At 44.8% G+C, this 23,761-nt stretch overlaps 1 protein-coding gene across 6 annotated transcripts in view; it reads right to left on the reverse strand.

Moving 5' to 3' along the window:
• Positions 1-893: 893 nt before the first annotated feature.
• AFF2 (ALF transcription elongation factor 2) overlaps positions 894-23,761 on the reverse strand; it is a 472,783-nt gene continuing 449,915 nt past the window's right edge. For all 6 annotated transcript variants that reach the window (XM_072817064.1, XM_072817063.1, XM_072817062.1 and 3 more), the window contains 6 exons: positions 23,497-23,633; positions 19,068-19,139; positions 18,624-18,717; positions 16,036-16,088; positions 10,621-10,811; positions 894-5,546 (listed from right to left, as the gene is read on the reverse strand). In XM_072817064.1, coding sequence (XP_072673165.1) covers positions 5,425-5,546; positions 10,621-10,811; positions 16,036-16,088; positions 18,624-18,717; positions 19,068-19,139; positions 23,497-23,633 — 669 coding nt within the window. In that variant the 3' untranslated portion in view covers positions 894-5,424. The remainder of the gene's footprint in view (positions 5,547-10,620; positions 10,812-16,035; positions 16,089-18,623; positions 18,718-19,067; positions 19,140-23,496; positions 23,634-23,761) is intronic.

Genomic DNA, 23,761 nt, shown 5'->3' on the forward strand with positions numbered 1-23,761 from the left:
ACAAACTACCTACGTACATAGAGGATCAATTTGCATTTGAAAGTGATGGAACAATCTGTCACGGAAGTGTGTGTGTGTGTGTGGCTGTATGTTTGCACGCGTGTCCACGTGAACATAAATGTGAAATTGGAACCCTCTTTGGATGGCTGCATTCAGCAGTGTGTTGGAGTGGCCTTGCTCCGACTCCCAACTTTGTGTGCATCCCTTCCCAACTCTGCGATCTGCAACATCACAGTTAGGAGCCCGAAATCAGCCACGGTGGCGATACTGACACTACGGAAATTGGCCAACGCTACAAGTAAGTCAGGTGCTTTCTGTTCTCAGAGGGCTGGCTGGTCAACATTTTTAGCAGTACTCCACCGGTTGCATGTCAGGCTGACCAAAGGAGAAGCTAGTTCTCTGGGCAACACAGCACCAACTCAGTGTGTTGGGGGGCGGGGGTTTCTCTGATTTCACCTCCTGCCCAGAAGGCTGGAGCATCTGGGATGCATTTGGCTATTGCTGTCGCCCCCTGGGCTCTACTCTTAGAGATACTTCTCCTATGTGGTAGCCATGCAAGTGGGGCAGGCCAAAACCAGATAGGTAGAGCATTTACAATTCTTATTAAGCTCCGGATACGGCAGCTGGCTTCCTGCTGCAGAGGCTTGGAGAACGAGTCCCTCAGTAGGAACAAGCTATCCCCGGCTGAAAGCATCCACTGTGGCATCCCTCAGGAGATTCCCCCCAGCTGGTCTGCACGCTGCCACTCACCAGCAAGTGCTGGCAGGCACTGGGTTTGCCCCTGCAGCATCCTGCCAGGCACCTGGTAGCAGGCTTCCTTTGCTTCCCCCTTCCCTCCTCAAAGTCTAGTACGAATCAAAGAGCCAACAAAATTGAGGTCACTGGCAAAAGAGTTTGAAATTTTGAATGATTTTTATTAAACACCATTAGTCTACACTGCACAGTTAATGAAACAGCAAAGCTCCAATCTCTTAGAAGAACGATGATTGATCATGGATCGGAAAAGCAGTTCAGTGTCCCCTAACCCCATGTGAGCCTGATGAATGATTCATTAACATCTCATGTCAGAAGCAGAAAGGGGCAAGAACTGCAGCCTGGCCTGGAAGGACTGCCCTCCCCTCCACCCCCCACCCCACCCCCCTCCGCCCTCCCCATGATGCAATTTTCTGTGAGTCGATGGATTACAGAGGAAATGTGATGCTCTTGGTAAAGAGGGCTTCTAGATTTGCGAGGAGGAGAATGGAAAGGGATTTACTTTTTCTTTCCCTGAAAAATATCAGATGGTAGGATCCACGTCTGAGACCAGCCTATCCGATTAGCCTCCTGCCAGGGTAAATGCCAATTATCAATACACAGATGCCATCTCTGCTGTTGGAGTTTGCTAACACCAAAGAGAAAATGAATCAGGGTTTAATTATGAGAATAAGGCTGTGCGGGTGGAAATGACAAACAACAACAACAACAACAACAACAACGACAACCATAACGACGAAGAGTTTTGTCTGCCAGTCATGTAACCGAGCGGTGACAACTGGCTCAATATTTTGCCCCCACAGAATTGAATTTGGGGGCACTGAATCGACCCATTCGTTTGATATTGTGTAGCTACACTGTCTCGCCACACAGTTTCTCAATGGGGATAGTGATGCTTCTCTAAGTGAGCAGTTCATTGCCTCACTGAGTAGTCCTACCCAGTGATCCAGTTTGGTTCTCCCACCTGCCAACTCATGCAGGTGAATGTTCTCATGTCTGTTGAGAAGTATGTGAGGGGGAAGCCCTCACAGCTAAGTTGATTCTGCCTTCAAAAACACTTTCCAACTTCAACTTCAACCTCCAGGATGCAAATTTGAATAAAACAAACTCCGAATCAGACAGCTTTTGGGAAAGATGTGCTAGAGCAAGTATCTTTCCAATGCATTTAGAGGTGCGATGTCCACATGCAAATCCGTCCATTTTGAAACTCAACAAAACACACTTTAGCCAATGGTTTCTAATTTAGCAACTTGGTTATTGACTGAAGATGTGAATCTTTTTCTGTCAACCTCAAGTCTTTTAAACGTTAGCAGCAACTAATCTGCTTTTCCAATGATGTCATCCAAATATAAAACTACGAGTATTTTCCCAATGAGATTATTAAGTAATTAACAGTCTACAGGCTGGCTAACAACATGCTTACGGCTAAATTCTACCCCAAGGACCACACTAGTATACTCTTTTTTTTTTTTTTCAAATTAATCCTACCTACCAAACTCAGACAGTAATATGACAAAACCACTAAAAAAATCCAAAGTTAAGTAAAAATACAAAGCCAAGCCAACATCCTAACACAAACTTGTCAAACTCTCTGTGGTTGGAGCTTGGGTGACAAAGGAAGGCATAGTGGTGGCCCTATCTGGGTCACGTTGCAGGGCCGAGATCCTTCTGTGTATTTGCTCAAGTGGAGCTTCCCATTACTCTGCCCATCCCCCTGCCTCCGCGTGCTCATGGAGATGTGTCTCTCCAAGTCTCCGTCAAGGTCTTGAGGCAGGATCTCTCACTGCCATCCACATGTCCTATATCCCTCCCACAAACTGGTACACTGAAGAGATTTACTTCACAAAATATCTCAATCCCTCACATAGCCGCACATCTACGACACACATCACCATTCACAGTGTGATGGATACAGTGCCCAGAAAATGGCAATAATCCTTAATTGTGAAACCAAAAGATGTCTCATCTCCAGGGATGGGAAGGCCATTCATCCTCCATGTTTAATTGGTTTCTAAGCTGCTTTACAAATGGGTCTACTGAATAGTCAGGTGGTGAACCTGGGCTCAACTGTCAGATTTGATCATCGTGCTGCTGATTTGGCACACACTGTATGGTCAGCCACCAGAGGTGACATTGGGCAGCAGGATCTGCTGCTGCCTCCCCGTTGTATGTAAAGTAGATAAAAGGACTCGCTGAAACTAGAGCTACAAGTCTTTCATCCAAGAGGCAAGATGCTTGTTTCTCTTGGAAACTGCCCTTAGCATTTGAGTGTCTAGTTTCTGGAGACTGAATTCCAAGAGGAATCTACCCCTAAATCCATGGTGGTCTAGGATCATAGTTTAGATTGAATTTACAAGTCAAGCCAGCGGGCTTCATTAGATAGTAAGAGGCATTCTACCTGGTAAGCCACGGAAACCTAACAGAGAACGTGAATCCCTGCAAAACCATCAGCTTAACTTTTATGTGTGACACCCACCTTGGGTGTTTAGAGTCTTTCATGTGATCATGTTCCCCATTTAAGAGGCTCAGAGAAGATTCTCTCAGGTTTCATTTGTCTGTGTGCATGTCTGCATGTGTGTGTGTGTGTGTGTGTGTGTGTGTGTGTCTGTGTGTTGTTGCGGAGACTGCGCGTGTAAAGCTCAACCACACTGGGAGCATAGAAAGTGCTGGGCTCAGCTGCTGGGATGCTCCCAGCAGTCACCTGACAACATGGCCTCAGCCATTGGAGTACAACTTCCACAACCTTATTATAAAACAAAGGGTCTTGAACTCAAAGATGACCAGAGTGGAGCTTGAGTCTGGCTCTTTTGCAACTGGGGATGTAGCTAACCTTGACAACGAGAGTGCAGGGTGATCCCTTGCTGTTCCTGTCACAGACTTCCATGACTTGCTTTAAAAATCATACAAGTTTGCACCTTTCGTGTGCATATGTCTATCGTTTTATCTGGTCATCACTCATGAACAGAATTCAATAAACTCAACAGATTAAAGGCGATGTGGAATTCTATACCAGCAGGTAATTATAAAGAACTAATGTATGAATAGTGTTGACTACATGTGGGGGATTCTTCCAGTGAGATGGAACACCAAAGATGATATTTACATTGTGATGTTTGGGGACATAAATGAATGTGGAGGATCAGAAGGGGTGGGAATAGTTATAAGTGATGTGGAAATGTCTCCAAATTAGGTGAGCTGTTCCCGATCTTCAGGGGTCTTTCAAAGCACCCTGGGGTGAAGCGTTACCCCAAGACTCATTTTTTTTTTTTTGTTAAAGGGCTAGCCACTACTTAGAGAATTTGGAGTTTTCTCTGGAATGTTCATGGAAATGATTCATGCTAATATAGACTTGAATAAAATCAGTGATCTCAGTATTTCAGTCAAAAGTTATTGAGCCCAAACAAAGGAAAAGAAAGATCAAAGAAAGAGGAAGGAGGAGGAGGAGGAGAAGGAGAAGGAGAAGGAGAAGAAGAAGAAGAAGAAGAAGGAGGAGGAGGAGGAGGAGGAGGGGGAGGAGGAGGAAGAGGAGAAAAGAGGAGGAGGAGAAAGAAGAGGACAAAAAAAGAGGAGGAGAAGCACTGCGAATGAGAAGATGTGGATTATAACTGGAAGCAGACTGTATATTCTAACTCCTAGGTAGTGATGACTTTTGTTTCCAGAGATTTGAGCAAAACAGAATAAAAAATATCCTGCCAGTAATGGACCTGCCTACCAACTGCAAAAGAGGCAGAGGTATGAGTTCCTTGGACATTTCCAGATCTCTCCTATCTCTCATCTCTAAGACTGGGGTGCCAAATTTTGGCTCCTAGGGTGTGCACCCACTCAGATGCCCCTCAAAAGGAGAGCTTTACACAAAGAGAATCCCAGGTGAGGATTTACGCTTCAGATCAGGGAGTTCAAAAAATATCTAATGCCAGCTGATGCCTTAAAGTTGTGGAAATAAATGTTGCCACTACATCTCATAAATTTTAAAAATAGGGCATCAGGGAAGGGATGCCAGCAAGCAAGTCCTCTGGTTGTACGCCATAGTTTTGTTTTAAGAGTGGCATTGCTATGCCCGTTTATTTTCTTAATACTCTTGATTTTATGATGTGGCTATAACATCTAACCAGTGGGCTTTGAAAATGAAAATTCTCACCTGAAGACTGAGTCTGTGGGAACCACAAAAGCTTAACAATGGATTCTGAAATACTTTCTTTTCTGGACATAAGAGTACAGTTTGGGGAATGGCTGTTATGGAAAATCTGAATCTTTGTAGGTCCTTTGTATATATATATATATATATATATATATATATATATATATATATATGACATTTCATTTCTCAGGAACCTGTTATCATCACAAGTACTTCCCATTCTTTGTTTTGGGTAGTATGAACTTAAAACAATACTGTAGGGACTGTGTCATTGTATCAAGCACAAAAGGATGGTGGGATCTGAGAAATGCATATAAAATACTGAAAAATGACTAAGTAATAAAACATATACTGCTCTCAAGTTGTAGTGTCCACTTACAATGACTTCTGTTTTTCACAGATATCAAAAGAAGCGTAAAAACAAACATAATCAAAGAGAACTTTCCCAAATGAGTGGAGTTCCACCAGTGACCGTTGGTGCTCTGGTAGAGGTAGAGTGATGGGTGGTAATGCTGGAGATCAGGGCACACCCACTACAATAAATGGGCGTCGATGCGCAGCCAACACAGTCCCTGGCGAACGTAGCGGACGAGATTGGTCATGCTGCTGTGCTGGGTCAGAGGCCCCATCAGTGTGTCCAGATCACCAAAGAATTCTGAAAATCAGAGCAGACCTTGGTCAGGCTTTTAAATATCATCACAGAAATATGTACTGCGTTACTCAGGTTGCCTTTGCACAACTACACAACCACGCGGATGCTGAAAAAGTTTCCATCGTTCATTCATTTAACAAAAAATTATAGACTACGTGATAAGGAACTGAAGCTCCTTATGTATAGGAGGCACTATTATTTTAATCTTTAGGTAGCTCCAAAAATTCTGCAGCATAAATAATGTTTGTGTTATTGTGATTAATAAAACACAAATTCGTTTAAATTTGTTGATTCACAGCAAGATTTTTCAAATCACTATATATTCTCTCAGTGGATTCTACAAGTATATTATAATCCTGTGGAGGTGTGTGTGTGCACACACCTCACAACATTATATATAAAAACATATTTGTTTATATATTTGTATATGTTCATATAATAAAGATACATAACATTTGTAGAAGTCAAAGGATAGACATCAATTACATATTAAAATAAAATATATTTGAATATATATTAAAATTATGTAGAGAATTTGAATTTTTAGATATTACAAATTTATATTTAGAAAGAGGCCCATATACCCAAAATGGTAGGGGGCCACGGTCAATAGGATATCGAGCTGTTTGCCATCATATGTGTTACTGAATTGAAAGTATTCGCTTTTCCCTTTCTCTAAATGAACTGAGTTTAGTGATTTTTCTTGGCACGATGCAGACATAGCCAGTGAACCTGGACAGCAATTATAGCCATCAGCATCTAATGCTGAATAAACGTCTAGAAGGCATTCAGTAAGTCTGATTCGGTAAGTCTTATTACCAATTCCTTTAGGGAAGGGCAATGACCTGCAAATATCTGTCGCTAACACCCTCCTTGCCTTGAAGATGGTAAGGCTCCCTTGCTGATCCCCCTCCAGCTGATTTGGAGAAGGGGTAGTGCTGAGGCCACATTGCCAGCCACTGGGGCTGGAGTTTTACATCACCTGCTTTGGAGTGGGGTGGGAGATACATGAAGTCTATCTGATGTCTAGAAAAACACCTAGGTGCCCCCTTTCCATGTCTGAATGCATTTGTCTGCCACAGCGTTGATCTTGGTTATGAGAGGGCTCTTTGTCAGCTCTAGACAGGAGAAGCAGTCCCAACTGTGAAGACGCCAGGCCTGTTTTGGCCGGGGGTGGGAATCTGGAGTGGGGGGTGGGTCTACCTTCAAGTGGTTGGGATGCTCTCCCACCTTCCTGGAAGGCGATTTCCATGCAGGGGCTACATGCGCTTGATTGACCAGCGGATGGTATTTCGTTAAACAATGCATCGATTCTTCACGTTATGTATAACATATGGGCTCCCTCTCTAGGTATCAACTTCATTTGATTATGTGATACTCTTAAACCCGCACTATGCAATAAAAGTAATTTCTGCTGATAAAGGAGTAAATTATTTTTGGCATCCGAAATGCCTTCTTTTTTTTTTTCTTTTTTTTTGAAATGCCTTTTTATGTAATGCAATATGAAGGGGGAATGTTAGAGGACCTAGTCATTGCCAAATGAACGTGAGCCGCATGTGAGCCGGGACATCCCCTGGGTGTTCTGTACCCAGCCCGTTGTGGCATTCCTAACTAGATACCCAAGTCACCATCTTGATAGTGGCTTAGAGTAAGCAGCTGGGGAGGCAGCAAACAGGGCTTCTAGATCAAAGGCTGGGGGGCAGCATCACCCCCACTGGCCCATGTGAGCACTAGAATCCTCTGCCAGAAGCCATGTGTGGCTGCATGGGTGGCCGGGTGTGGGGTGGGGTGGGAACCTTCCACCGGGGGAAGCTAGCCAACCTCACACCTCGAGGTGTTGGTACACTGCACCACTGGGGTAGGTGGTGAAGTGCAAGTACACAGTTGGCCCCATTGGGATGCAGAGTACCAGTCAGAAGGGAAGTTCCTCAGTTCCCCATCACCATGTGGACAGGACAGATGGGAGAAAGCTCTCTGACTCCATGCAGTATGCAGAGCTGGTTTGAGTCACTGTTAGGCAGGGAACCTAATGACCCTTGGCACACTGTGCAGAGGACAAGATCAGCACCATTTCCCTTGAATATCAGCACAGCCACCCCATGGCTCCTGGAAAGTCCTGTGGTTAATTTAGAAGGAATTACTTTAACAGATTTTGAAAATGGATGCAATTATGACAGAAATCCATAAATATTGAGCTGCCCCCCAGGTACCAACACAAAATCAGGGGAGAAGAGTGGAGGCAGACAAGCCAGGCAAGTGTTCAGATGCTTTTGCTTTCCCTTGCAATTCTAGAACTTTTGGATGGGCCTGGCCATCTGGGCCATTGTCTTTGGATTTAGAGAAGTAGAGAAGTTAAGAACGGCCCATCATCAGGTAAGTGAGGGCAGGAGCTCACTGAAGATCTCTGAGGACCTCTTATTAATTTTGCTCTCATCACTTGCCATCAGGGAAAATCACTTGCCATCAGGGAAATACAAATCAAAACCACAATGAGATCCCACCTCACACCAGTGAGAATGGGGAACATTAACAAGGCAGGAAACAACACATGTTGGAGAGGATGCGGAGAAAAGGGAACCCTCTTACACTGTTGGTGGGAATGTGACCTGGTGCAGCCACTCTGGAAAACTGTGTGGAGGTTCCTCAAAGAGTTAAAAATAGACCTGCCCTACGACCGAGCAATTGCACTGCTGGGGATTTACCCCAAAGATACAGATGCAGTGAAACGCCGGGACACCTGAACCCCGATGTTTCTAGCAGCAATGTCCACAATAGCCAAACTGTGGAAAGAGCCTCGGTGTCCATCGAAAGATGAATGGATAAAGAAGATGTGGTTTATGTATACAATGGAATATTACTCAGCCATTAGAAATGACAAACACCCACCATTTGCTTAAACGTGGATGGAACTGGAAGGTATCATGCTGAGTGAAGTGAGTCAATCGGAGAAGGACAAACATTGTATGTCCTCATTCATTTGGGGAATATAAATAATAGTGAAAGGGAATAGAAGGGAAGGGAGAAGTGTGTGGGAAATATCAGAAATGGAGACAGAACATAAAGACTCCTAACTCTGGGAAATGAACTAGGGGTGGTGGAAGGGGAGGAGGGCGGGGGGTGGGGGTGAATGGGTGACGGGCACTGAGGGGGGCACTTGACGGGATGAGCACTGGGTGTTATTCTGTATATTGGCAAATTTAACACCAATAAAAAATAAATTTATTATAAAAAATTTTGCTCTCTAGATGGGCAGTGTAGCCTAGTGGTTAAGAGTTCAGACTCTGGAATCACACAGTTCTAGACTCAATTCCTGCTTCCAGCGTTAAGGGCTGTGATGTCAGGGGTGAGTTTATTAACCTCATGGAGCCTCAGTTTCCTTATCTACAGAACAGGGACAAATGAGGCAACAGATGACCGGGTAAATAGTATAGTGGCTGGTCTGTAGAAATTGTTGCCCGATTTCTTCTCAGTCACCAATGTAAGCAAGACGTGCAGATAGTCCCAGGGGTCAGCATCAGTGTATGACTGGGCTGTGGGTCGAAGTCTCAGATTATGGAATGTGCTTTGATAGCCACAGAATCCTGGAGTTATATAGATACATGATGATATGGATTAAGAGAGAATATTTGTCGGCTTTGTACCTCATACCTGCTATTTTATGCTAGCTGCTCTATATGTTAGGATATCCATCACAGAAAGGAAGCTAGGAAGTGGCTCAGAGATTTAAGTCACTTGCCTGAGGTTGCCCAGCACTGCACGACCCAGGCAAGATTCTAACTTAAATGATTAGGCTTCAAAATCTGCATACTTCCTACTTCAGTGGGGCTGTTTTCTCCACACACTCAGCACCACAGGAGTAAGGGGGAGTAGTGCAAACTACTGGGAAGTGTGTGCCCTTCCATAACCAGGCACTGGAGAGAACCTCAGTCCCCGAGGAGGAAGGGAAGGGGAGCCGCCTGGGCTGTGAGGACTTTAGGGCCTGGGAGAAGGATAGGGCCGGTGGGGGAACAAGCAGTCTGTTTTGGTCAAATCCACAGAACTGCCATTTGCCTGTCGGTGTCCTGCAGCCCCAGCTCGCTTCCTGAAAAGCCCGGTCACTGCTGGGGACCTAGTAGCACCCGCACCCATGACTCAGTGCAGCCTGCACTGCATCATGCACCCCGGGCCATGGGATGCCAGTGCCTCTCACTTCCTGGCCAGACAGTTTCCCCCTTCTCGACTGCTGGGTACCTCTTTGCTACCTGATTCTGAAAGTCCCACATCTGTCCCCACCTTGACTGTCTGTGACTCCTGAGCCAGCATCAGCCAAGCCACACGAAGGGCCAGGGCAGGAGCTTAGTCTATTTGCATGTCCCACCTTCATTAGGACAGTGAGGCTTCGCTGAGAACCTAGGTGACAGCAAGGGCACAGAGTCCAGCGGGAGTTGCCAAAGACCACTGACTCACTCTCTGGTGAAGCGGGGTCCTCCCTGCATTTGTTCTGCAGCAAACCCCACGTGCTACCATAAGCAGGACCCTGGTCCTTCATCCCAGCTGTCAGTGTGCAGAAAATACCAGGGGAGCTTTGGCCTCTGCTTCTGAGCACAAGCCATGTTATCATGTGCTCCCCAGAGCCGATAGCTGTAATGAAAGTGGCCAGACTTTGCTTCAACTCCACCATTCCAAAAAAATAAAATAAAATCTAAAAGAATTCAAGTTGACAACAAAGACTAAGAGGACCTTAATTAATTTGCAAATCCTTCTTTTCCCCTTTGCCTCTGTTTATCAGTGCTGCCCCTGACCACCCAGTAAAAATCTGAAGCAGTCACTTTCCCACCCATTGCAGCTCAGATGAGTTGAAGCTCTGAAGGAGGGAAAAACAAAACAAAACAAGAAAACCATCCCAGGCCTTGTTCACTCCTTCAGCAAAAAAAAACTGGTCACTGTGTCCCCCCTGAGGACACATGTACTCCTCTCTCCTCATCTATACCCTGGAAATCAGAGACAGAAAGGTAAAGCCACCACGCAAACCTCAAGAGCTTCAAAGCACGGGGGAGCCCGCCATGGTCCATGAGCAAGGGTGGAGCAGGGAGCATACCTTTGTTCTCTCTTGTCAGTTTGTCGGCCATGTCCCAGTGTTCGTAGCCCCGTAACACATTGCTGGTGATGTTGACATGGCTGGCGGCCATGTGGTGGATGCGCTGGGGAATGGTGACTGGGCCGTTGTTACAGCTGCCCATCGCGTTGATGGGAGAGACATTGTTGAGAGACACTGGGGATGGCGTGTTCCTGGGGGAAGGGGAAGACACAGGTCTGGTTAGGTTGGCCACCAAGAATGACAGTGGCCTTCTAGGCCTCCGTCCTCACACTGAGACCTCACGACAACATCACTGCCATGTGAGGTTTCGCATGGTGACCACACATGGAGACCAAGTGTGGTGAGGCTTGTTCTCAGAGGCCATCCTGTAGCTTCTGCCAACACGTCAGTTTTCTCTTGAGGCCCCAGAGTAGAAAGAGCTTATGTGTTGTCACCGCATTCTGGCTTTGTCTGACCAAGCCACACAGGGTGACAGGGCCGGGCTCCAGAATGAGCCGTGCTCCTCTCCTAACCCAGTGGAACGCTGACCTCTCACTGCCTCTGACAAGCCCTGGTGACTCCGTGAGGACTGCTCCGTTTGTTTTAAGGTACCAGAGGGAGCCGGGTGAATCTTTCTCTGGCATTAATTCTATCTGCAAACGTAGCTCTGATTTTGAATACACATAACGAGCGTTGTGATGCTTCAGAGAAAGAAACAGCTCAGAGCTATGATGAGTTCTCTACCTGCTGCCAGAATGGCTACTGGCAGTTAGGAAAGACTTGATGTGCAATAGTGGGCTATTATCAAAGTGTTTTGCGGAAACTGCAATGACAATTTGCTCTAAATCCAGTCACCATAATAAACAAAGTGCAGTTCTTGAAAGCCTCCCAAGAAGCAGGATTAAGGAAGCTGGAAAAAGTAAAATTCTGATTGTCTCTTTGAGATTCTCTAAGACATGCTACAGAGATGCCTTCTTAATTGCTGACCATTCACCTGCACCCTGTTTATGAAAGGAAGCCTTTGCGGTTCCTACTTTGGGTGGAACCAATGTTCGGATATATTTTTTAGTTAAATTCTTTAATTAAATTGACGTCGGCAACAAAGAGTCTTCTGCAGTCTGCACATAGCAGGGAGGGCCTGGGTGACTTTCTGTGCACATGAGCAAGGCCTCTGCACACCCCCAGCCTTCCTATCCTCCTTCAGGGAGACTTTGAATGACTACCTCATGGTGCCCAAATGCACCACCACTTTATTAGGACAGAACATTCTGAGAGAGTAGAAGAAACAGAGAAAGCTGTGTTTGGGACTCCTTATTCTTCCAAACATACCCAGCAGATCATTGAGGCAACCTCTCCCCCCGCAACCCCTACCTCACTGTTCCCAGCCATGGCTGCTGGCAACTCTAGATTTCCAGGTTGGCTGTTTTCCTCAGAGCCAATCCATGCTCACACCACGGGTGTGCACCCTGTCAGGCCCCATGCACATAGGATCTGGGGGCAGTGGCAATCACAATGGACTAAAATACTCATGCAGGCTGTGCCAGGCCATGTGAGAGCTTTGGTTCATCTCCAGAAACAGTATGTCTTCTGGTATGTTGTAGTATGAGGGGGAAAGTAGATCCTCACACTTGGCTCTGCACTGGTCTGTGAGAGGGTGTGAAGGTGTTCCTGCTCTGTGTATAATTTCTGAGGCTTTCTGGCACTTCTTGATAGAAAGATTTATTCTCAAAAAAAAAAAAGATTTATTCTCAAGGCAGAGGTGGGGTGGGGAGAGAGATGTTCAAGCTCAGGAGCCTAACACAGAAGGGTTAACTAATGACCTAAAATAATAGAATAGAATAGAATAGAATAGAATAGAATAGAATAGAATAGAATAGAATCAAATTAATTTAATTAAAAAAAGCCACCCCCAAAAAACAAAAAAAGCAGACAGTGAATGCCAAATTTCTTTGTTGTGACTGGTTGCAAATGCTATTTTCTTTTCTCCGAGCAGTGCTCATTAACTCTTAGAGGCCAGCCTCGGGCAAAAGAAGAGTATGCCCTCATTAGTAATTGCTAGACAAAAATCACAGAGCTGGTGGGTATCTCCAATGCTGAAAGGGGAACTGTGTCATGCTTGGAACAAAGTACACACTGAAATCCCGGCAGCCCTGTATTCTAAGCCCAGCCCTGCACTAAACTACTCTGTGCTCCTGGGTGTGTCCCTTCCCCTTGCCAAGCCTTCCCCTGACTGGAAGCCAAGGTTGGACTGAGTGATTTCTGGGCATGTCCAGAAGTTCCATGGGGAAACGCATCACCTCTGTTTCCTTTCTACATCTCCAAATGACCTTTTTGGTTGGTAACATCAGAGTGCCAGTTGAGGGGCTTTCTTTGCCTCTTACTGCCTATTTTGTTGTACATGGTCAGTAGTGGAGGCAAGGGGAGCTCGGGCAAGGGGAGCTAGGTCATGGGTTTGCTGTTGATCGTGGCCGATCTTGCACAAGGCTCTGGGAGTGTGCTCCCCATGAGCCTATCTGTAGGCCACATTGCACTGCGGAAAGAATCCAAAGCTGCCTATGGAGCTGTGATTCTGGCTATGAAGGAGTGATGCCCTGTTCATTGTGGGGGGCCTCCAACTCCCACTGGGCTCACTGCACTGCTTGGGGTTCCTTGTCCTGTTCTCATTCTAAGGGTCTACTTGCTGATCTTGTCTTTCTCTTCACACCTCCATGGCACACGCAGATGAGGGTGTGCACACAGGCACACACTTCCCACTGCTTTCACCATTAGCAGGCCTGTCCAATCTGCCTCTCAGCCACACTCGCCCCCTTGCTGTTCCTGGGACTCATTTGGCACAGGCCACTCTGGAAGGTGATCGCTGTCCCTCTGCTTGGGATGTACTGCCCTCAGGTGTCTACATGGACTGCTCTCCCCCATCCTTCTCTAACATCCCTAATCAAGGCAGGTGTCCTGTTCCCCAATCCCATCCCACAGCCGAGCTTCCTATCCTCCTTCTCAGTAACCATTTGCTCTATGACATTTACCACCATTTAGCAAACCACATATATATATTTGTTGTTGTTGTTGCTGTGCTTCTCCAAAAGAATGTGACCTGCACTAAACTCAAGGAGGGCAGGGATTTTTATGTCTATACCCAACATCTAGAACGGTGCCTTGTGCACAATGCTAGTTAAATAAATGAATGAACTGTCTTCCAACCATCTCTCTGTCATTATTTAGTATCCACTACATAGAAGATGCTCTGGAGAGGGTAGGCGAACAATGTATAATGCAAAGATGGGAGGGTGTGTCTATTAAGTGTCTGGCGGAGTGTCTCACCCATAGTACACACTCAGTAAATAGGTGGCAAAGGAAAGACTGGATAGCCCCTTATTGGGAAGGGCGAACAGTCTAGTAGGAGAGCAGATCCATGAATTTCTGACAATCTAGGGTAAGTGCCCAAGGCAAAGTACACACCATGAACTGTGGGAGTTCTAGGGGTGCGAGAGGGTATGCTTTCCAGCTCCAATGGTAAAGTTACCATGTACCAAGCATGGTGCTCAGCCTCTAAGCCACAGAAAAAGTTTGCCAATCCCTGCTCGGTACTAAGATTTTTCTTCTTCTTCCAATTGCTCCTTTGCAATGTTCTCTCCCAGCCCTCATGGTCAGGGTTGCTGCTTCTAGAAGGTACCTGTGAGGCCCTGTGTGGTGCCAGCTACTGTGGGGTGCTGGGAAAGGCAGGCTATGGTCTTGCTCACATGGAGGAAACCCTCCCTGACCATCCATGGAGGCCTAAGCTCGTTTTCTCTTTGGCTTCCATGGAACTTTGTTCCCATCTGCCACCTCCCTCCACTGGACTGTGAGCTTCCAGAGTACAGGGATCCCATCAAATTCAGCTGAACCCCCAGCCCCTCATATAGAAATGCACCTGAAGCATCTGCTGAATGAATGGGAGGTAACTCCTGGGTGATCATTTGGAGTTGCCTCATATAAAACCTCTCTGGCCTACCAAAGGGAATGTGCTCTCTTCACACAGAAGCTGTCAAAAACATCCTTTCTGGATGCTTTTAATGTGACTTCACAAGCTTAGGATGTGTTGGAGTTCTTTCATTTCAGAAATAAAAGAAAAAACATTTCCCAGAAATCCTTTAATGGCTACTTACCTGAACTTGCCCTTGCTCAAGTCTGAGCTCAGAGAAAATAGCTTTCTCTGGGCCTTTTAATGGTTATTTTTATTTTCTCAACTTCCAGAGAGAAGCATTCTTTCTGCTTTTGTTCGTCAATATAAAAGTAAGAATCAACAATTTAAATGGTACTTCCTTTCAATACAGTGATTGAGTTAATGCAGAGTTTTTAATGGGTCTGTTCCCTCACTCGGAATGTTTTTATGAGCTTGAAGTAGGGTTCAAGTCCCACTGCTTTGGGAGGATACTTTGTAGATATTTATAGAGTGGCAAATGGGACTAGTCTTCTCTGGAAGAAAGTGTATGGATCAGAGACACAAGAATTTTGAAATGATGAGAAATGGAAAAAGTAGCTCTTTGCCCGAGTCTGGGTCCACAGCCAGGATGAGTTTTCCTTCCCATTGGTGGTGGCAAGTAGGCCTGGGGTGGGGAGGAAGGCACTGGAAGTGGAGGGAACTCTGATGCTCAAGACTGGCAAGCACAGAGCCAGTTCACGGCATAGAATTGGGATTCTAAATCTTCCTCTACAGGAACATCTCTTCACTGGGGCCTCTGATGCCACTGAGTCTGGCCCTTTCCTTTTAGAGCCAGAGAAACACGCCTAGTGTGGGAGAGGGGTCCTAAGCTCCATCCCTCAGCCCCCCAGGGAGCTCAGGACAGTCTCCGGATGGGTGGACTCGCACCCCACAGCAGGGACACCCCGTGACCCAGGCACACACTGCTCCCACTATGGCCGAGGGAGTGGGGGAGTCCATCGAGCCTTAGATCAGCAGGATAGTGGATGCTTTTATGTATTTTAGGTCAGGGTGTTTTAGTATTAATATAAGAATCACCATGAAGGCTCAGATAATTGGCTGACTAAGTGCCTTCACATTCTCAACACTATTATGCCTTTGGTTTTATTAAACGGCACTTACTATGTATCAATGAATATTTCATTGGTCTTTCATTACTGAGTGAATCATTGAAAAATCACTGCCGTGGAGTTAACTTTACCCTGCCTCCCTCAAAATAGCATGGTGCTTGCCATCTCATTAACAGATATTTTTATGGCAATAATTTGGCTTAAAGATCAAATAGTTAAACAAATTTGGAATCACATCATGTTAAACTTTTCTGTCTTGCCATCAGCTGAAACCTGAGCAGAATTTTGTGTGCACACAAATTACCCTAGTCTCAGACTTGACCTTCGCTCCTGAGTTGTCAATACAAAATATTTGGGCTCTATTCAATCACTGAGTTTCTGAAAAAGCAATTTTCATAAGATACTTACTTTCCATTGCCTACCCAGGGAGATGGTATCTGAGCGACTTTTGAAGCATTTTGCTAAAAGAGAGAGAGAGAGAGGGAAATAAGGACATCTATTTTGTGTTTTATTAATTCAGAAACAGATGGAAGTGTGATTTAGAGTACATTAATATTGATTGCAGCATTTCGGGATGCCTCCTGTTCCGTTAGCGGAGCTGGGATGTACGTGCGCGTCAGCACACCACGACGCACACTCGATGAAAATAGCTGGGTAGGATAATTAGCGGGCTCCAATCAGGACCATGCAAGTCACTTGATGAAAGATCTTATATACTAAAAGGCCCAGTGAAATCAGACTCAGTTCTCCAAGAAGTGGCTTAATTATCCTCATCTGAAATTTATTCTGCAAAACAAGCTCTTCAGAGTACTGGCAAGCTTTTCACCTTTAGCTCCCGTGGCAAACTTTTTCCGTGGGAATGCAAGGTGGGCTGTAATTTCTGACATCCCAGGAATGTGCCAGGACTGAGCAGTGTTTTGTGGTTTGTTTTGTCATGCATCACTTTGATTTGCTATCTTTACATGCAAAGTCCCTGATGAACCATTCAACTGGTCCGGGACTGCACTGCCGTGGACTGCTAAGTATTATTTGTCCCTCTGGGTGGAACTGAGCTGGTTTCAAAAATGGGCCTCCTGCATTGGCGGGGGGGTGGGGAGGTGGTGGTGGTGGAGGGGAGAGGCACACAGTTGTGAAGCACCCAGCACCACCACATTAGGACAGTGGTCTAGCTCATTATAGTGACATCACCAGATCAGAACCCCAAGTGCACAAGATCAGGACCCCTGGGGCCCTGAGCCTAACTCAGACCGGCCTTTTCAGCCCAGAGACCAAGGTTATGCTCCTCCCCTGACTCTTGGGTTCTGGCTCAGTCCCCTTTGCAAATGGGGTGCTAGGGAGAGTCAGGCATTTTCAGGAGCCCAGTGAACATGCGACACTTCGCTGGAGCATAGAGACTCACCCCTAAGGTGTGTTCTGCAAACTCCAGTTTTTAATCTAAAAGAAGCTCAACATGCTGCCAGGAAAGTGGCTTATTTAACATCTGTTCAGTATTTTGGCCACAAAGAACAAGCCAAAGAGGACAGATACTAGAGCTGTGGCTCTCAAAGCATAACCACAAGATGAGCAGCATAAGCATCACCTGGAGACTCGTTACATGCACTAGTGCTCAGACCCTGTCCCAGACCTCCAGGGTCAGACACGGGGGATGAGACCCAGGACTCTGGTTCCCCGAGCACTCCAGGGGATCCAGATGCCCACTCAGGTTCGAGAACCGCCTTTCTACAGCAGAGTGGAGACCAGAGACATAGAAAGGGCTGGGCATCTGTTATCTTTGATGCATTCACCTACATGAGCACCAGCTTTATGGCATCATGGCCACACTGCATAATAGCTGGTGAACTTGCAACTTGCTTTTTCCCAACTGAGGCAGTGTCCTCATACGGCTACATACTGCCACTCACGGGATTCTGGTGATGGTTTGATTCATTTCAGACAACTGCTTTAGTGTAATTTAGCCAAGCAGTCTCATGAACTTGGCAGAAAATCATCAATCATCATCATCATCATCATCATCATCATCATCATCATCATATAACCAGCTTTTCCTTCAAGACCTAACAGGAGCCTTGAGCCTTCTCAAATCTAAATCAGAGCCAGTTCTGGGGGGCAACTGAAGCCGAAGCTTCAGAGACCATCAAGCCGGTGACACTTGAGTGGCTTGTGGTTTTTATCTGGGCTCATTCCCAAATAATGGCATTCTTTTTGCAGTTTAACTACCTTTCTTTATTCTTTTCTTTTCTTTTTTCTTTTTTTTCTTTTCTTCTTTTCTTTTCTTTTCTTTTCTTTTCTTTCTTTCTTTCTTTCTTTCTTTTCTTTCTTTCTTTTTCTTTCTCTTCCTTTCTTCCTTTTTTTTGCTTGCAAATTAAAATCTCCAGCTCCCTAGACCACGGATTTATTTATTTGCTTCTTGTTTGTATGCTTGTTTATTTTGGTAATGAGAGTCATTAGTTGTTCTATTCTATTCTATTCTATTCTATTCTATTCTATTCTATTCTTCTTCTTGATCAGTTGTTTTAAAGTGCAACCATTGTGCTCCAAGACTCCCCATGGCCAAAGGGCTTCTACGGGAATGGCTATCCCCTCTGAGCCCAGGGTGGCCACAGTGACTTTTCCCACTATTGAGAACTTTCTGGGCTGGCCGCTCACTTAACACAAGACTGGCTACAGCCACAGTCACACCCTGGGTCTCCTGGTGGGTCCATCATACAGAGCAGAGAAGAAGGCATCATTCCCTTGACTGCAACCAGGAAGATGCCAAGGGCCATTTGGTCAGTCTAGAAGATAATCAGGGGATTGTACCACTGCACCTTCTCATCCTGGAATCAAATCACACCTGAACTCTCTGCTGAGTCCTGGAGGCGAGGCAGGAGGGCCATGGCCGGCTCAAATGATGGAGGTTAAGCCTCTGGCAACAACAACCTTAACATTTAATAACATGCCTGCCACGTCTCATTAGTGATTTTATTCACCCGGTACTTATACAAAATAAGGATTACCTTAAAATATTCCATCAGTGATCTGGAGTACTTCATAGCATGGTCCTTCTTCAGCTTGAACATCCGCAAGTAGAGAAGTGATAAACATCTGTAGCTGTGGGAGGAGGAGAGGATTATGTTAATGCCGGGGCTTCAGGAAAGCTACACACGGGCAGCAAAATGCTGATTCACAGTTTGTGGTTACTCTCCTACGGTTATGGAGGAGAAGTAAAAAAAAAGAATTTTTCAAAGAGAAGGGGTGAGCATTAAAATCCCATCTTGATAAGGGCGTAAATTAGGAGAGTAAACGTTTAGTCAGCGAGGGAAGAAATCCATTAGTTATCCTTTAATAGTTTAATGGAAAACAAGAATAATGATCTGGGGTAAGCAGCTTAAGTCGATCTGGAGTTTTCAAATCCTTCTGTGACATTTCAGCTGCTTCTTCAGAGCCTCCCTGACACTTACCATAATACTGCCAGCTTTTTGTCCCCATCCGAAGCCAAGGGGCTCGCAAAGTTCTTCAGTCGCATAGCATACCTTTGGAAGAGAAAGGACAAGCTCAAGTGCCATCTCTATGACCCCTCAGAAAAGTCCAGAAATCATGGGTGTTCCCATCGCCTGAATACCTTAGTGCCACATTTGCTCTGGGGTGGGGGGCAGGGAGGACACTCTCAGGCTCATGGCCAAGAGCACGCTTTCCTGGAAATGTGTGCACAGCGATGATCCCAAGAGTGACACACAGAAGTTAGTCCTGGAGAGGTCAGCTGAATCTGGAGCCCACATTCTAGGATGGGGCTGTGGGACTACTGCTAGTTTGGTGTGGCAAAAGCATAACAGAGAATGAAAGCTTGCTGTTCACCACGACACGGGGGGACCTGGAGGGCATCATGCTAAGTGAAGTCGGTCTGAGGAAGGCGAATATCACATGATCTCACTCATACGTGGAATCTCAGAAACAAAACAAGTGCGCAAAGGGAGGAGAAAAAGAGAGACAAATTAAGAAACAGACTCTTAACTATAGAGAACAAACTGATGGTGACCAGCAGGGTGGGGGTAGGGGGTGCGGGGGACACAGGTGATGAGGATGAAGGAGGGCACTCGTGATGCATGGAAGCGTTGAGTCACTATACCATACCGCACACCTAAAACTAATAGAACACCGTCTCTATGTTAACTAACTGGAATTTAATTTTTTTCTGTTTTTTTTTTTTTTAAGTTTAGATTCAATTTGCCAACATATAGTATAACATCCAGTGATCACTGGAATTTATATTTATTTATTTATTTATTTATTTATTTATTTATTTATTTATTTATTTAAGCACTGGAATTTAGATAAAAACTTAAAAAAAAAAGAATGGAAAAAACACGTTGGCAAAAGGCTGTCCTCTAGGACCACTCTAGCATCACAGCGGCATGACTGGTTTGCAATGACAAGTGGCCACAGATGTCAGTCTCTGTTGAGTTTATGACAGACGAGATAAATAATATATGACTACGACTGACATGGGCACAGGGAGCCCACAATCACATAGTTAAAAAGGTCCCTTTCTAATGGCTCAGGTTTTGAATATATTCCTAGCGAAAGTGTTTTTTTTTTTTTTTTTTAAGGAAGGTCGATTTCACAGCATTTGAAGGTCTAAGCACCCTTAATTTATGGTGCTTGTATATTTTGTCTTTCCATTCTCTTTAATTGTTACTGTTCCACACTGGGGTGATCAAAGGTGGAGCAGTTCTCATTTTTTTTTCTTCTAGCTGAGCACATCCCATTCTGGGCATTTAGACTCTTGAAAATCAATTCATTGCATAAAATCATTGTCTGAGCTTTAATGCAATTTCACAGGTGCCTGTGGAGGAATAAGTAATGGAGTTAGTTCAGTGTTGCAGAAGGAAGTTGGAAGTGTGCAGGCAGCCTGGGCTAGTTCTCATTTACGAGAAGGTGATGGTGAGCCTGCACCATGGACTCCCTGTTTTCAACAGCCTCCCCAGAACACCGGGACCCTGGGACTTCCCCCCAAGACTCGGCACTCCTTCTCCTGCTTATGGCTCCACTTCTGTTAAGGGAACGTTTTCCAATAAAAGGACTTGCACACTTGATGTGGGTCCCTTCTGCTGTTGTTGCCATATTAAGCAAACGGATTTTTATTATGTAATAAATCAAACTGCCTTTGAGTTGGATCGCAGAAATGTCAAGTCATTGTGATGCCCCACTTGTTTGCACAATACATTTCTATTGCAGATTCCCAAGGCTCAGAGCCACTATAATTACTAGAAGGAAGAAAACTGGGCTCTCTGTGGCCAGCATACTGTCAGAGAGAAAAAGAGAGAAATAAAAATCTCTCCAACACAATATTATGCTACTAAAAACTATGTTCATGTTATAGTCACCCTCTAATTGCAACCACTTTTGAAGTGAGTGGATGGCGAAACTTCAGTTGCTTCCATGGACCAGAAGACCTAGTTGCTTTAGCCCATTTTATTTCCCAACTGAAATTTCTCTAAAAAAAAGTTATACCCATATACGCTTTACAGAAAATGCAAAGAAATGTACATATAGAGGGAGGGCACACAAAGGAGTGCATGTAAAACTCTGAATAAAGTCCACTGATTTTTATCAATGTCACTGTCCTATTTGTGATAGTGTTGGGGGAAACCAGGTGTGGGGCCACAGGAACTTTCCAGATCATTTCTTACAACTGCACAGGAATCTACAATTAACTCAAGGTAAAGTTGCAAAATATTGACTCTAAAGTGAACGTCTGTACATTCTCCACTGTAAATAATTATGAAAACAGAAGTATTTTCTATTGGGAATAAATATTACTCAAAGACTCACACTGCATTTTTACCAGAAACAAAATATGGTGCTCAGCTTCTCTATCGTTAAGAGAGCATGTGTTTTCCTACAAGAAAATGAAGAACAAAGAAAAATACAGAGAGATGGGAAACACTCATAATTTCACCCTATTGAAATCATTTCCCCTCCTGCTTGGGCCACAGGCAGAAGCATGCTTTTCATGGTCAGAAATGTAGTGTGTTTATAATTCTGCAGCTACATAAGCTCCATCCTTGCCCGCAATTCAGTGGCTGCAAAGAATTCTGTTGAGTGTACTACAGTGTAATTACTTACTCTTCTGTGATTGATTATTTGGTTTGCTTCTAATTGTGTGCTATAATATATGCCAAACTGAACACCATACAGATAACTCGCTCTACTCTTACAATTATTTTCTTCAGTGGAGGAAATTCACATTTCCAGAAGTTGAATTACTGGCTGAAAAGATATGAATGCTCATTTGTAAAGGTTTTCCTCCACAATGCCAAATTGCCCTCAATTTACAACGATCAATTTCCATTTCCACCACCAGCAAAGGAGAGGCCTAGGTCACCATAATTTAGTGCGCGCATGTGCGCACGTGTGTGTATATGAACACTAGGTATTAGCATTTTTATGTTTTCTTATTAATTTAAAAAGTGCCTTTAAAAAAAGTTTTCAGTTTTGGATGGATAAAGACCCTGATTTTTCTCCCTGTTTGTTCAATAATGCTGCCCCACGATTTTTAATTTTTGCCAGCATTTTCATCTTGTGCATCTTTACAAATCACTGGCAGCCTTGAATACACTGAGAAATCAATTTCCCCTTAAAAGCTACAGAACGGTGATGGTGGTGGCTTTCACAGAACAGAAAGTAGGCCTGAGAGATGCTTTACATGCTTCTCCCAACAGAGGAAAGCCAAAGGTGGCCATCTGGCCTGGCAAGGTAAGGCTGCTTTTGTCATAATCCGCCCCGCCCCCCCCTTACTATTGTGGCTTTAACTTCATCTTCTGATTCTATGCAAGCACAGTACCCCCCCCCCCCACTTTATAATGGTTCACATTCTTTTGAATGCTTTGCTGGGAAAATATGCTTGCTAAATGTGTCCAATGTTTGTCTGAAGGTTTAATTATAAGGACCTCAGATTTGTAACAGTTTATGCAGGCACAGGCAACATAGGAAAAACCAGGCCTGGCATAGCAACTAATGGAGCCGGAGGTGATGACCCGGAGAGAAGGACCTATCAGGTGAGGAACCGCTCATTCCAACAAAAGCAATTATTTAGTCCATCCAGCAAGTGATGATGCCTTTCCATTCTTCAGAGCGGGATTAAATTATTTTACAAATATCTGCACGTTACTGGAAAATACACAACTGTGGGCGTTTCTTCTCTTTTCCCTTCTTCCAGGAATTTTTCTGATTCCTCACAAATTCTACTCCAGCAAGACCAAGGATAGGCCAGGAAATTTCATTTCACATGCAAATGAGACTGATAATCTGTGTGGTTAATATACTGGCTCCTGTTCTCATCTATCTCTGATTCTTACCCCTCCCCCTGCTACCACCTTGTCTGTTTCCCTGAAATTACAGACGCGCAGGAAGTTCACCGCACACCTGCGGCCCTCAACGCCAACTCTGTGTGGGAACAACGCCCCCCCCCCCTTTTTAATAACCCTGGCAGAAATTCTGAGAAAACAGGGATTTATAACAAAAACCCTGCTAGCGCCACCTTTCTCAAATTATAGAAGTGAGCTTTGCAAAGACACGTGTCGATGCCAAATGGTGAAATTATTATACTTTACTTCCACCCGCTACGTTTCCATTTTAATTTTATGAATATTGCAAATGATCACACTCACATTATAACCTCTGAAGGGGATAATTTATAAAAGCAGTGTCCATCAATTATAAATGTTCCATGACATTAATAAAATGGCAAGAACTAATTATGATGACTTCCAAGAAGAAGATGCGGAGGACAAACCATTAGGAGGAGGAAATGATATTTTTAAAAAACATAGCAGCTTCTAATTATGACTGAAATGAGCTTGGGAAGATGGCAGCAGAAAGGCCATTAACCTGAGGAGCTCCACGGTCTCGGAGTACATGGTATACGGAGACTTGGCTTCCAGGGGGTCACGTTCCATCGCATTGCCACATTCGGTGAAGGACAGGGCTGCATCGGCATAATTCACGGCTTTGCCAAATTTCTCAAACTGAAACAGGAAGGCGACACATCAACACAATATTGCCTCTTTTCTCCCTCATATAAAGGAGGGGGGTTTAATCCTGGGGCAATTTTGCACCCCTCGCCCAGGGCACATTTGGCAACGTCTAGAGATAT

Source organism: Canis lupus, chromosome X (assembly GCF_048164855.1).
Source record: "Canis lupus baileyi chromosome X, mCanLup2.hap1, whole genome shotgun sequence".
Taxonomy (NCBI): Eukaryota; Metazoa; Chordata; class Mammalia; order Carnivora; family Canidae; genus Canis; species Canis lupus.